At 42.9% G+C, this 12470-nt stretch overlaps 1 protein-coding gene across 2 annotated transcripts in view; it reads right to left on the reverse strand.

Moving 5' to 3' along the window:
- The window catches only part of LOC132399817 (collagen alpha-1(XIV) chain-like), a 180386-nt gene that overhangs the window by 25011 nt on the left and 142905 nt on the right, over nucleotides 1-12470 (reverse strand). For both annotated transcript variants that reach the window (XM_059980600.1, XM_059980599.1), the window contains exons 35-36: nucleotides 12323-12400; nucleotides 5038-5124 (exon numbers count right to left, since the gene is read on the reverse strand). In XM_059980600.1, coding sequence (XP_059836583.1) covers nucleotides 5038-5124; nucleotides 12323-12400 — 165 coding nt within the window. The remainder of the gene's footprint in view (nucleotides 1-5037; nucleotides 5125-12322; nucleotides 12401-12470) is intronic.

A 12470-nucleotide genomic window follows, 5' to 3' on the forward strand; every position in this document is an offset into this window, starting at 1 on the left:
TTAACTGGTCATTGAAAATTGTCCTGTGATTACGTTAGAGTTAGTCAGTTTTGTCGCGAGATGCTGGGGAGCCATGGTTCGAAGGACTGGAAGGGCACTGATAAATACATACATAAATAACTCATAAAAGGAGCCAAACACAATAACAGAAACTAATAATAGTCTTTGTGAATCTGGTCAAAGTATTTGATTCAGTCAAAAATGATGCAGAAAAGAATTTCATCAAACTCATAGAAGATCTGCAAAATGATACATTGATAACCTAGAGGTTATCTGGAAGGAGTGATGTTCACAGGCCGCAGAAACTTCATGAAATGTAGACAGCCTACAATGATCTCATGCTCCAAAACTTAGCTAAAGACTATTCATGACCAGAAGTAAACAGAGTGATTCACTCTCACTTATCCTGTTCAAAATTGTCATGGACCCCTCTCCTCCCCGTCAGTTGTCTGGGCAGTTTGAGCACGGGTGTCAAGATTTCAATTTAATACCATCAAATGAAACTTACAGCACCTCCTTCTGCTGACAACAGTGCTATCAATAGTGATTCTGGCACAGGAAGATTGAGCAACATTAAGATCTTTCAGCCTTTTTGCAAATGCACTCACTCAAAAGCAGCAACAAAGAAACAATACATTTTCATAGGTCTATAAGCTCAAACATTATATGTACAACAGCCATCTAGCTAATTCAATAATGGTAGTTACATAGTCTTTGTACAACCTACTGCTTCCAAGAAGAACTTGGAAGCCATATTGACCCCGGATGAGAGTCACCAAAGAGAACAGAAGTGGAAAGTTTGGCAAGTGGTCACCAAGCTTAAAGCAATTAATCTAAAACCCTACAAATGTCAACGTATCCAATGCTCATGACCCCTTCTTACATTACTGTCCATCAGAAGCATTCTAAAACTGTCTGAGATTCCTTGTTAAAAAGATCCAGGTGATAATAAAGGAGCCTCTCCCCCTGCTCCTAAGTAAATGACATGCTCTATTCATGATTATTCTTTCTCTTACTGTTTATTTTTTAAGTCGTAGTGAGTTTATGTCTTTGTACTCTACTACTGCTGCAAACTTCAAATTTCTCGTGACATAGGACAGTGATAATGAACTTCATTCTGATTCTGATTCAAGAAAACATGACAGAAGGCAAAGGAACTGACACAGAAAGGGAAAAGTAAAATAGAAAAATATGAAAGTAACAAGAAATAAACAGATTGCACAAGATTTGTAGATATGTAAGAAAGAGAAGATTCAGAAAAAATTAATGTGGGTTCATTACAGACTGAGAGTGGTGTTCAAGAGGCTTTTAGACTGACATATGATTATGAGAATGGAGGAATATGGAGGCAGAAGGAATTAATCATACTTTGCATATGCTTCGCACATGCATCATGGAACAAGAGGCCTGCTCCTGCGCTGTACTGTTCTATGTTTTGTGTTCTATCTGTACCTGTGCTGATACAATAAAACTCAGTGATGATATGGGCAGCATAAGAAGCATGTAGTGAGGATCAACATATAATCCTCCGTAACTTCCGCCACCTCCCACGTGATCCCACCACCAACCACATCTTCTCTTCCCCCCCACTCTCGGCTTTCGGCAGGGATCGCTCCCTACGCGACTCCCTTGTCCATTCATCCCCCCCATCCCTCCCCACGGACCTCCCTCCGGGCACTCATCCCTGCAAACGGAAGAAGTGCTACACCTGCCCCCACACTTCTTCCCTCACCACCATCCCAGGCCCCCGACAGTCCTTTCAGGTGAGGCACCACTTCAGCTGCGAGTCAACTGGGGTGATATACTGTATCTGGTGCTCCGATGTGGCCATCTATACATTGGGGAGACCCGCCGCAGACTGGGAGACCGTTTTGCCGAACACCAGCGCTTGGTCCTCCAGCAGTGGCGGGATCTCCCTGCGACCACACACTTCAATTCCACAGACCACTCCCACTCCGACATGTCTGTCCATGGCCTCCTCTACCGTCAAGATGAGGCTGCGCGCAGGTCGATGGAGCAATACTTTATCTCCTGCCTAGGTAGCCTCCTACCTGCCGGCATGAACATCTAACTCACAGACCTCCATTGATACCCCTGTCCCCCGCTTACCCCCATCCCTATCTATTATTTCAGTCTAGTTCTCTTTCTCTTCCCCCCTCACTATAATCTCCCCCAGCCCTACCTTTCTTTCTCTTTTATTTCCTATAATTCTCCACCTTCCCCCAGCCCATTTCCCTCCAGCCTATCACTTCCCAGCTCTCTACTTTATCCCTCCCCCCACTTCTTATCCCCCCCTTGACCATCCCATGTTACATCACTCCTGATGAAGGGTTTCGGCCCGAAACGTTGTTATTACCTCCTCCCATAGATGCTGTCGGGTCTGCTGAGTTCTGCCAGCATTTTGTGTTTTTAGTGAGGTTTTAGCAGTATTAACTTAGAAAGTAATAATAGGATTGGGCAGAAGCAATATGATTTACATTGAGGAAATCATGTTTGAGCTTGTAATTACTGGGACCTTCAGAAGACTTTCTGTAAAGTGCATGCAGCCCAAGGATATGGCAGGTAGAACAAAATGTAGAAAAATGTGTGGTTAAAATTTTAAGTGAAAGGAGAAAACACAGATTTTTTTTCTAAACAATAAGGCTTTGAAGTCTGTCTGAGTGTCCCTGGGTGTTCTTGTACATGAATCACTGAAAGATGCAGCTAGAAGCAAACAAATAGGAAGGCAGAAATTTTTGTTGGCTTTTATTCCAAGAGGATTTCAGTACAAGAATAAGGATGTCTTACCAGAGAAACTTAACAGCACAAAGATCAGTGATGATTCACTCTCAATGCCCCTTATGCACACGTTGAAAGGAGAACTAACACTACATCTTTGCGAGTCCCCAAAGCATCTGGCAGCCCTGTGATCACTTGTCTCAGAGATGATGTTGGAAAATCCAGAACCCTCACAAGGCATCACAGCTCTGAAGATGTGCCTAGCTGGGTACTGAAAACCTGTTCAAACTAACAGGCTGGAGTATTCAAGGACACGTCCAACCTCTCACTGATGCATTTGAGGTTTTCACCTGCTTCAAAGGGACAACAATTGTACCGGTGCCCAAAAAGAGCAGGTTGAGCTGTCTCAATGACTATTGCCTGATAACACTCATAACTACTGTAATGAAGAGCTTTGAGAGGTTGGTCATGACTGGAATTAACTCCTGCCTGAGCAGGGACCAGGACCTGCTATAGTTTGCCTTCTGACAATCTCATTGGCTGTCTACTCTGCTTTGGAGCATTTAAACAAATACAAAACAAATGTTAAGCTGCTTTTTATTGGTTACAGTAACAATATCATCATCCCCCAAGTACTAATCATCTACCTTCAAAACCTGGGTTTTTGAACCACGCTCAGCAACTGGACCCTCAAATCCCTTATTGGGAGACCACAGTCGGTATGGATCGGAAATAGCATCTTCTCCTCACTGAGGGTTAACACCTCAAAGATAATTCTTACAGATTTCTAAATATGTACAGTGTAGAGCATTCTGAGAAGTTACATCACCACCTGGCATGGATGCTCCAATGCACAGGACTGCAAAAGGCCACAGGGGGCTGTAGACTTAGTCAACTCCATCATGAGCACAACCTTTCTCCCATCAAAGACATCTTTAAGATGCAGTACCTCAAGAAAGTGGCATTTATCATTAAGGACACTGACTATAAAGGACATACCCTCTTCTTATTACTACCATCAAAGAGAAGGTACAAAAGCCAGAAACCCTGCACTCAGTGATTCTGAAACAGCTTCATATTTGGCTTCAACGCGTCAGACACATCATCAGATTTCTGAATGGTCCATGAACCCATGAACACTACTTTATTATTCCTTTTTGAGCTATTTATTTATTTTTGTAACTTATAGTAATTTTACTTCTGCATTGACCTACTGCATATTTCACGTAATCTAAGTCAAAAATAAATCTGAAATACTTGCAATGGAGAGCGTGTAACAGAGACTCTTTCCCTTGTCTCACTGACCTGTGCATTTAAAAACAAAGGTCACAGTCTCAAGATAGGTGCTTAGTCATTCAGAACTGAGATGAGAGGAAATTCCATGACAAAGGGTCTCGGCCCGAAACGTTGACAGCGCTTCTCCCTATAGATGCTGCCTAGCCTGCTGTGTTCTACTAGCATTTTGTGTGTGTTGTTGGAAATTCCATGACTCAGTTTATGATAAATCTCTGGAATTCTCTTCCCAAAGTTCTGCAGATGTACAGCCTCTGGATATATTCAAGTCCCAGTTAGATAACTTTTGGGATGTTAAAAATATGTGGGATTATGGGATTATTGGTTGATAATGGTGCTGAGGTAAAGCATTTAGGCTACCATTAATTTAATCAGGTAATCTTATTTCAGGTAGCAATAATATATGTAAGAGAGACTGAAAGATACAGCACAAAATCTGATTAGTTTTTCATTCACTGCTGTGGTGTAAGTTCAGTCTTTGAATGAAGCTGAAAATATTCATGGAAGAAATGAACCACAATATGGAGAATGCACAAATGAAGATGAGCTTCCACTATTTTCACCGTACTGGTCCCTCGTTCATGACCGGCATACCACCCCATCCCACCCCTGCCTGAAATTAAAGAGTCCAGGAAAGTGAACTGTACTCAAATGACTCATTGGACTGCAGTTTATCAGATTTAATCCAAAGAGGCCCAAAGACAAATTTAAGATGTGACCCTCCTGCTTACAAATCATTTTTCTCCCATTAAAGTTAGACCACTTCTAACCTCCAAGAGACTGCAACAGATTGATATTTATAAGGAGTTTGAGTACTTATCATGCCCTTGACAAACAGACATAAAAACCCATTCCAGGTCTGCCATATGGAGTTAAAGCTATAAAATATGTATTATCTATCTTTCCCAAAACAATAATATTTATTCCATTTATCATGTTGCCTAATTGTATTGATCTGGTCTCCCCTATACTATTTTTTACACCTCTATTTTATAGCTAAGACACTGTGTTGTACAATGAACTCACTGGTAGTCCTGAAGGACCCGATCTTCCTTTGGTTGCCCTTGAGCAAGTGCAGGGCTGAGCACGGGGGGGACATTTCACAGCATCTCTCTGAAATCAGGAAAATACTTCAATTATCATAATTCATGGATCACATAGACATGCAAATCCGAAATGGTAAAGAAGCCATTAATAGAATTCTATTAATCTTCTTTAGCAAACTTTTGTGAATCTATTCAGCTATCCATGAAATGTGATGCATAAACACCCCAAGGCAAACCTTCACATGGCAGGTGAGAGGCAATCAGAAAGTTTCTGAGAACTTGAGGAGATCAATTTTCAAATCTGTTACTATGATCTACTGGCTAGTCTTAAATCTGTAAACTTTTTTAACCTAACATTGAGTAGGGTCCGGTTTGCTTTGAATTTTGTCTCTAAATCTATAGTGTGGTAAGTCCCCATTGAGCTATTACCATGACAACTGGCCTACCATTTATAACGTTGAAATTGCCCACAGCATCAAGCTCCAGTGAATCAACCTCACATAGGGGGAGGGCCATCCCTTTATGTACTTGTGGTGAACTACATATACCTGTCTGGATACGCCCCCTGCTGACTGCTCCTGTGGCTCCTCCCACAGACCCCGGTATAAAGGCGATTGAGGTCTGAGCCCGGCCCTCAGTCTCCAGGATGTAGTATGGTGGTCAACCACTGCTTGTTCCTTCTTCCAGTTAATAAAAGCTGATATCTCATCTTCACGTCTCAGAGAGAGTTATTGATGGTGCAGCAGTACTGTCTCAAGTGAGTCCAAGAACAGAGGTGGGGGGAGGGGAGAGTGGCCTGGGTGCCATAGGATTTGAGTCAGAAAGGAAGTGCAGCCTGAGGTCACTGAGGGGTTGTTCTAAGGCTACAACCAGTGTTGAAGAAGATGGGTTGCAGTTTTATGGTCAGTGGTGTGGGATGTATCTGTATCATATGGCTGTAGGGATGGAGAGGGCAATTGATGGGTAGAGGGTCCGAGACTGGCATTGAGGATTTGGTGGAAAGGAAAGAGTGGTTTAGGCTAATTGGTGCAGGGACAGAATTAGAGATTGAGAGCTAGAAGATATGGTGGAGGAGGAAACGGCAGTGGACAAACGAGAGCTGGTGAGGAAGTAATCTGAATTTGAACCAGTGCTTGACAGGGACTTGTTTTGGGAGACATTTTTTAAAAATTGCATTGCTAAAGTTGTTTATTGTGTTTCCTCCTCTCGCTGTGAAATGGGGACACCACTGTTTCCCTTATTATGGAGGGAGAGAGAGAAAGAGAGAGAGACAGACAAAGAGAGACAGTGGTGTGTCGAATTGTCGGGTAATCGATTAGTTTTTGTTGTACAGCAGATCATGGTCTCATTGGAGGTTTTGCTATTGCATGCTCAGTGGGTGGAGGGCACAGATGGTTTTTTGCTGAAGTGGGTGGGGGAGGGAGGGTCGTTGCTTTGCTGCTACTTGTTCGTGGGAGGGGGAATGGGGCACTTTGCAGTTCTAACACGTTAACTGTCTCTCGGGTACTCTTCTGTTTTCTTGGGCGAATTTCAGGATGTATATTGTATACATTTCTCTAACATTAAACAGAACTATTGAAATGAAACTAAACAATCATTTCTATCACTTCATGAAAACCTTGTTACGTTCTGAACAACAATTCATGGACATATATCTGCCTAGATTTGAAATGATCTGTGTGCAATTTGCACATAAAAGACATTTCATGCACATTAGAGTGCACTTGATATCATTACTGGGTTGACAACTGATTCATAGGAAATTGGTCTACATATATCCAGATACGAACCATGGAATCAGGTAATGGGGGAGACAGTTAGAGCAGTGGTGTGCTCCGTTTGCAGTATGTGGGAGGTCAGGGTCAACACAGTTGTCCCTAATGACCACACCTGCAATAGGTGCATCCAGCTGCAGCTCCTATCAGACTGAGTTAGGGAATTGCAGCAGGAGCTGGATGAACTACGGGTCATTCAGGAGGCAGAGGCAGAGATAGATAAGAGTTATCAGGAGGTAGTCACACTGAAAAGACAGGAGGTAGGCAAATGGGTGACAGTCAAGAGAGGCAGGGGGAGCAGACAGAGAGAGCAGAGCACCCCTGTGGCTGTTCCCATCAACAATAAGTATACCGTTTTGGATACTGTTGGTGGGGATGACCTACCAGGAACAAGCTGCAGTGGTCCTGTCTCTGGTACTGAGGTTGGACCCTTGACTAGGAAGGGAAGGAGGGAAGAGAGCGGTAGTGATAGGGGATTCTATAGTCAGGGGGGCAGATAGGAGATTTTGTGGGGATGATCGGGAGTCTCGGATGGTATGTTGCCTCCCTGGTGCCAGGGTCCAGGACATCTCAGATCGGGTGCAGGTTATTCTTGAGAGGGAGGGCAAGAACCCAGATGTTGTGGTCCACGTAGGGACCAATGACGTGGGTAGGATGAGTGAGGGGGTCCTGCGTAGTGAGTTCAGGGAGTTAGTGAGAAGCTGAAGGGCAGGACCTCCAGGGTAACAATCTCAAGATTGCTACCTGTGCCACATGTGAATGAGGCAAGGAACAGAAGGATTATACAGATTAACACATGGCTGAGAGGATGGTGCAGGAGGGAGGGCTTCAGGTTTTTCGATAATTGGGCTTTGTTCCAGGGAAGGTGGGATCTGTTCCGACGGGACGGTTTACACCTGAACTGGAGCGGTACTAACATTCTTGCAGGAAAGTTTGCTAGTGCTGCTCGGGAGGCGGGGTTTAAACTAAATTTGCAGGGGGCAGGGATCCAGAATATGAGAGAGGATAGTGAGATGAAGTATAAAGGACAGGTGGAGACTACACCGTTCCGGAATATTAAGTGTGTAGTAGAGAAAGGTGAGGCGGAACAAGTGATAAGGAGGACACATGTACAGAGGGATGGTCTGATGGAACATGGAGTTAAATGTGCAGAAAGAATAAATAAATTTAGGAAGGACAACAAAATTCAAGGGGCGTATAGCCCGATGGGAGTTCAGGGAGCTGGGTTAAGCACAATAGGCAGCAATTTAAACAGAGAGAGGAGAAGTGGGCTAAAAATTCTATATCTGTACGAAGTGTCAGAAATAAGGCAGCTGAGCTTGAAGCTCAGGTGCGAATGGGTAACTATGATGTTGTTGGGATAACGGAGACATGGCTGCAGGGAGATCAGACCTGGGAAATGAATGTACAAGGGTATATTTGCTATCGTAGGGACAGAAATGTGGGCAGTGGGGGTGGGGTGGCCCTGTTGGTGAGGAATAAGATTCAGTCCTTTGCAAGGGGGAGGGACATAGGATCAGGAGAAGTAGAGTCTGTGTGGATAGAACTGAGGAACAGTAAAGGCAAAAAGACCCTAATAGCTGTTGTCTACAGGCCCCCAAACTGAAGCATGGATATTGGGTGCAAGTTGAATAGGGAGTAAACATTGGCATGTGGCAAAGGTTATGTCACAGTAGTTATGGGGGATTTCAACATGCAGGTGAACTGGGAGAATCAGGTTGGTGCTGGACCCCAGGATAGGGAGTTTGTAGAGTGCCTACGGGATGCATTCTTGGAACAGCTTGTACGAGAGCCGACCAGGGACAAGGCTATTCTGGATTAAGTGTTGTGTAATGAACAGGATTTGATAAGCGATCTTGAAGTAAAGGAGCCATTAGGAGGTAGTGACCATAATATGATGTTTTTATCTGCAATTTGAGAAGGATAAGGGCAGATTGGAGGTGTCAGTGTTGCAGTTGAACAAAGGAGACTATGGAGCCATGAGGGAGGAGCTGACCAAAGTTGACTGGACGGATAGCCTAGCAGAAAAGACAGTGGAACAGCAATGGCAGGTATTCTTGGAAATAATGCCCAAGGTGCAAAATCAGTTCATCCCACAGAGAAGGAAGGATTCAAAGGGGGGAAAGGGGCCACAGTGGTTGACAAAGAAGTCAGAGATTGCATAGCATTAAAAAAAAAGAAGTATGACAGAGCTAAGGTGAGTGGGAAGACAGATGATTGGGAAATTTTTAAGGAACAACAGAACTTAACTAAAAAGGCAATACGGGGAGAAAAAATGAGGTACGAACGCAAGCTAGCCAGGAATATAAAGGAGGATAGCAAAAGCTTTTTTAGGTATGTGAAGAGAAAGAAGATAGTTAAGAACAATGTTGGGCCCTTGAAGAATGAATTGGGTGAAATTGTTAGGGGAAACAGAGAAATGGCAGAAGAATTTAATAAGTACTTTAGATCTGTCTTCACTAAGGAAGATACAAGCAATCTCCCAGGTGTATGGATGGGCCAAGGACATAGGGTAACAGAGGAAATGAAACAGATTGACATTAGGAAGGAAATGGTGATGAGTAGACTGATGGGACTGAAGGCTAACAAATCCCCAGGTCCAGATGGTCTGCATCCTAGGGTACTAAAGGAGGTGGCTTTTGAAATTGCGGATGCATTGGTAATCATTTTCCAATGTTCCTTAGATTCAGGATCAGTTCCTGAGGATTGGAGAATGGCTAATGCTATCCCACTTTTTAAGAAAGGAGGGAGGGAGAAAACGGAGATCTATCGTCCTGTCAGCCTAACGTCCGTAGCGGGGAAGATGCTCGAGTCCATTATTAAAGATGAAATAGTGGCATATCTAGATATCAGTGATAGGATTGGGCCGAGCCAGCATGGATTTACCAAGGGCAAATCATGCTTGACTAATGTATTGGAGTTTTTCAAGGATGTAACCAGGAAGTTAGAGGGGGGAGATCCAGTGGATGTAGTGTACCTCGATTTTCAGAAGGCATTTGATAAGGTCCCACATAGGAGATTGGTGGGTAAAATCAAAGCTCAGGGCATTGGGGGGAAGATATTGACATGGATAGAAAACTGGTTGGCAGATAGAAAGCAAAGGGTAGCGGTGAATGGGTGTTTCTCGGAATGGCAGGTGGTGACTAGTGAGGTGCCACAGGGCTCGGTATTGGGACCACAGCTGTTTACAATTTACATCAACGATTTAGATGAAGGTATTGAGAATAACATCAGCAAGTTTGCTGATGATACTAAGCTGGGTAGCAGTGTGACATGTGATGAGGATGTTAGGAGAATTCAGGGTGACTTGGATAGACTGGGTGAGTGGGCAGATACTTGGCAGATGACGTTTAATGTGAATAAGTGTGAGGTTATCCACTTTGGGAGTAAGAACAGGAAGGCAGATTATTATCTGAACGGTGTAGAGTTAGGTAAGGGAGAAATACAAAGAGATCTAGGAGTCTTTGTTCATCAGTCAATGAAGGTGAATGAGCAAGTGCAGCAGGCAGTGAAGAAGGCTAATGGAATATTGGCCTTTATTACTAAGGGAATTGGGTACAAGAGCAAGGAAATACCTCTGCATTTGTACAGGGCCCTGGTGAGACCACACCTGGAGTACTGTGTACAGTTTTGGTCTCCAGGGTTAAGGAAGGACATCCTGGCTGTAGAGGAAGTGCAGCGTAGATTCATAAGGTTAATTCCTGGGATGTTCGGACTGTCTTACGCAGAGAGGTTACTGGGCTTGTACACACTGGAATTAAGGAGATTGAGAGGGGAGCTGATTGCAACATATAAGATTATTAAGGGATTGGACAAGATAGAGGCAGGAAATATGTTCCAGATGCTGGGAGAGCCCAGTACCAGAGGGCATGGTTTAAGAATAAGGGGTAGGTCATTTAAGACAGAGTTAAGGAAAAGCTTCTTCTCCCAGAGAGTTGTGGGGGTGTGGAATGCACTGCCTTGGAAGGCAGTGGAGGCCAATTCTCTGGATGCTTTCAGGAAGGAGCTAGATAGGTATCTTATGGATAGGGGAATCAAGGGATATGGGGACAAGGCCGGAACCGGGTATTGATAGTAGATGATCAGCCATGATCTCAGAATGGCGGTGCAGGCTCAAAGGGCCGAATGGTCTACTTCTGCACCTATTGTCTATTGTCTATAGTCTAACCATAGAACACTACAGCACAGTACAGGCCCTTCAGCCCTCCATGTTGTGCTGACTCATATAATCCTTAAAAAAAAGTACTAAACCATGACCCTCTATTTTCTTTCTTTATGATTGACTTTAGTGCCTCTGATGTTTGCATTACATTGGTTCCACATCTAATTAAGTCATATGATTACAGCAGGTACATGTACAACATTTAGAAGGATCTTGGACAGACACATAGATAGGAAAGATTTACAGGGATATTGACCAAACATGGGGAAATGAAACTAGCTTAGATGGGAATCTTGGTCTGCATGGAACATCTGGAACTGAAGGACCTGTTTCTATGTTGTTTGACTTTATGACTCATCCCGTGCACAGTGGTTATTTCTGCACTGACAGATAGAAGCTGGTTGCCAACAGTATGAGCTTGTAGCCTGTGGATTTCCACACAAGAAAATAACAAATACGCCCCTGGGAAGTTAGTAAACGGATACACATTAATGGATCCTACTGCTTTAACTGACATGAAAGCACGCATCTATGCATTCACAACAGGAACTGTCCAGTTGATTTATCTTGTATTGGTGCTACTACAATGTAATCAGAATTTGGGCCATAAGACTACAAAACATCAGAGCAGAATTAGGCTAAATGGCCCATCGTGTCTTTAGATGTTTGTGCTTTTAAATAAACACAAGAATAATAAGTTGTGAACAAATGGTTGTATACACTTTTTTTCTTTTATCAATGACTTACAATAACCAATGAGACCACAGTTCAGTATTTTCTTTTTTCGCATTATGGTAGGGAAGTGAAATATTAAAACAACATTACTTCCAGAGAAATGTCAATTAAATCCTTTTGAGTATTATTGTTTTTATAGTTTGAAAAGGAATAACGGAGCCTGGGTCCATTATAAAAGAATAGAAAGTGTACAAGTGATCCTCAATCATGTCTTATCCACTTGGATTAATTTCATACATTCATTTGCAATTAAAAATGTATTTCAAGGATTCAAGCATCAACATCTTTATTTCAGTCAAACAGTTATAAATTCTAACTAAGGGCATAACCTAAAATGGCACTCCAGTGCACTGCTGAAGCACTGGAGGAACCAGTTGTTAGATGAGCTATTAAACAAAGGCTCCACTTTGGACAAATAATTTCATGACGTTTAAAAGCAGGCAGTATCTGGGCTGATATCATAGTTTCAAGTAACAACCAAATTGCATTTTTTGTGTGACTTTGCCTGTCATCTTCCTTTATAAACTTGAGCTTTTGGAAGCTAACATCCTTTGGCTTAACACTGATGCCTCAAGTTATTTACTATGACTTACCAATGCTGGTAGATCACAGCACTTATCCATTTCCGCAAACGAATTATTGCAAACCATTTCAAATGCCTGTAACTGAAACTAAACAACCAATTAAAACCAGATGGAATCAAAAGAAAACACGTCAAAAACATCAACAAAGTAAAACACT

Source organism: Hypanus sabinus, chromosome 9 (genome assembly GCF_030144855.1).
Source record: "Hypanus sabinus isolate sHypSab1 chromosome 9, sHypSab1.hap1, whole genome shotgun sequence".
Lineage (NCBI taxonomy): Eukaryota > Metazoa > Chordata > Chondrichthyes > Myliobatiformes > Dasyatidae > Hypanus > Hypanus sabinus.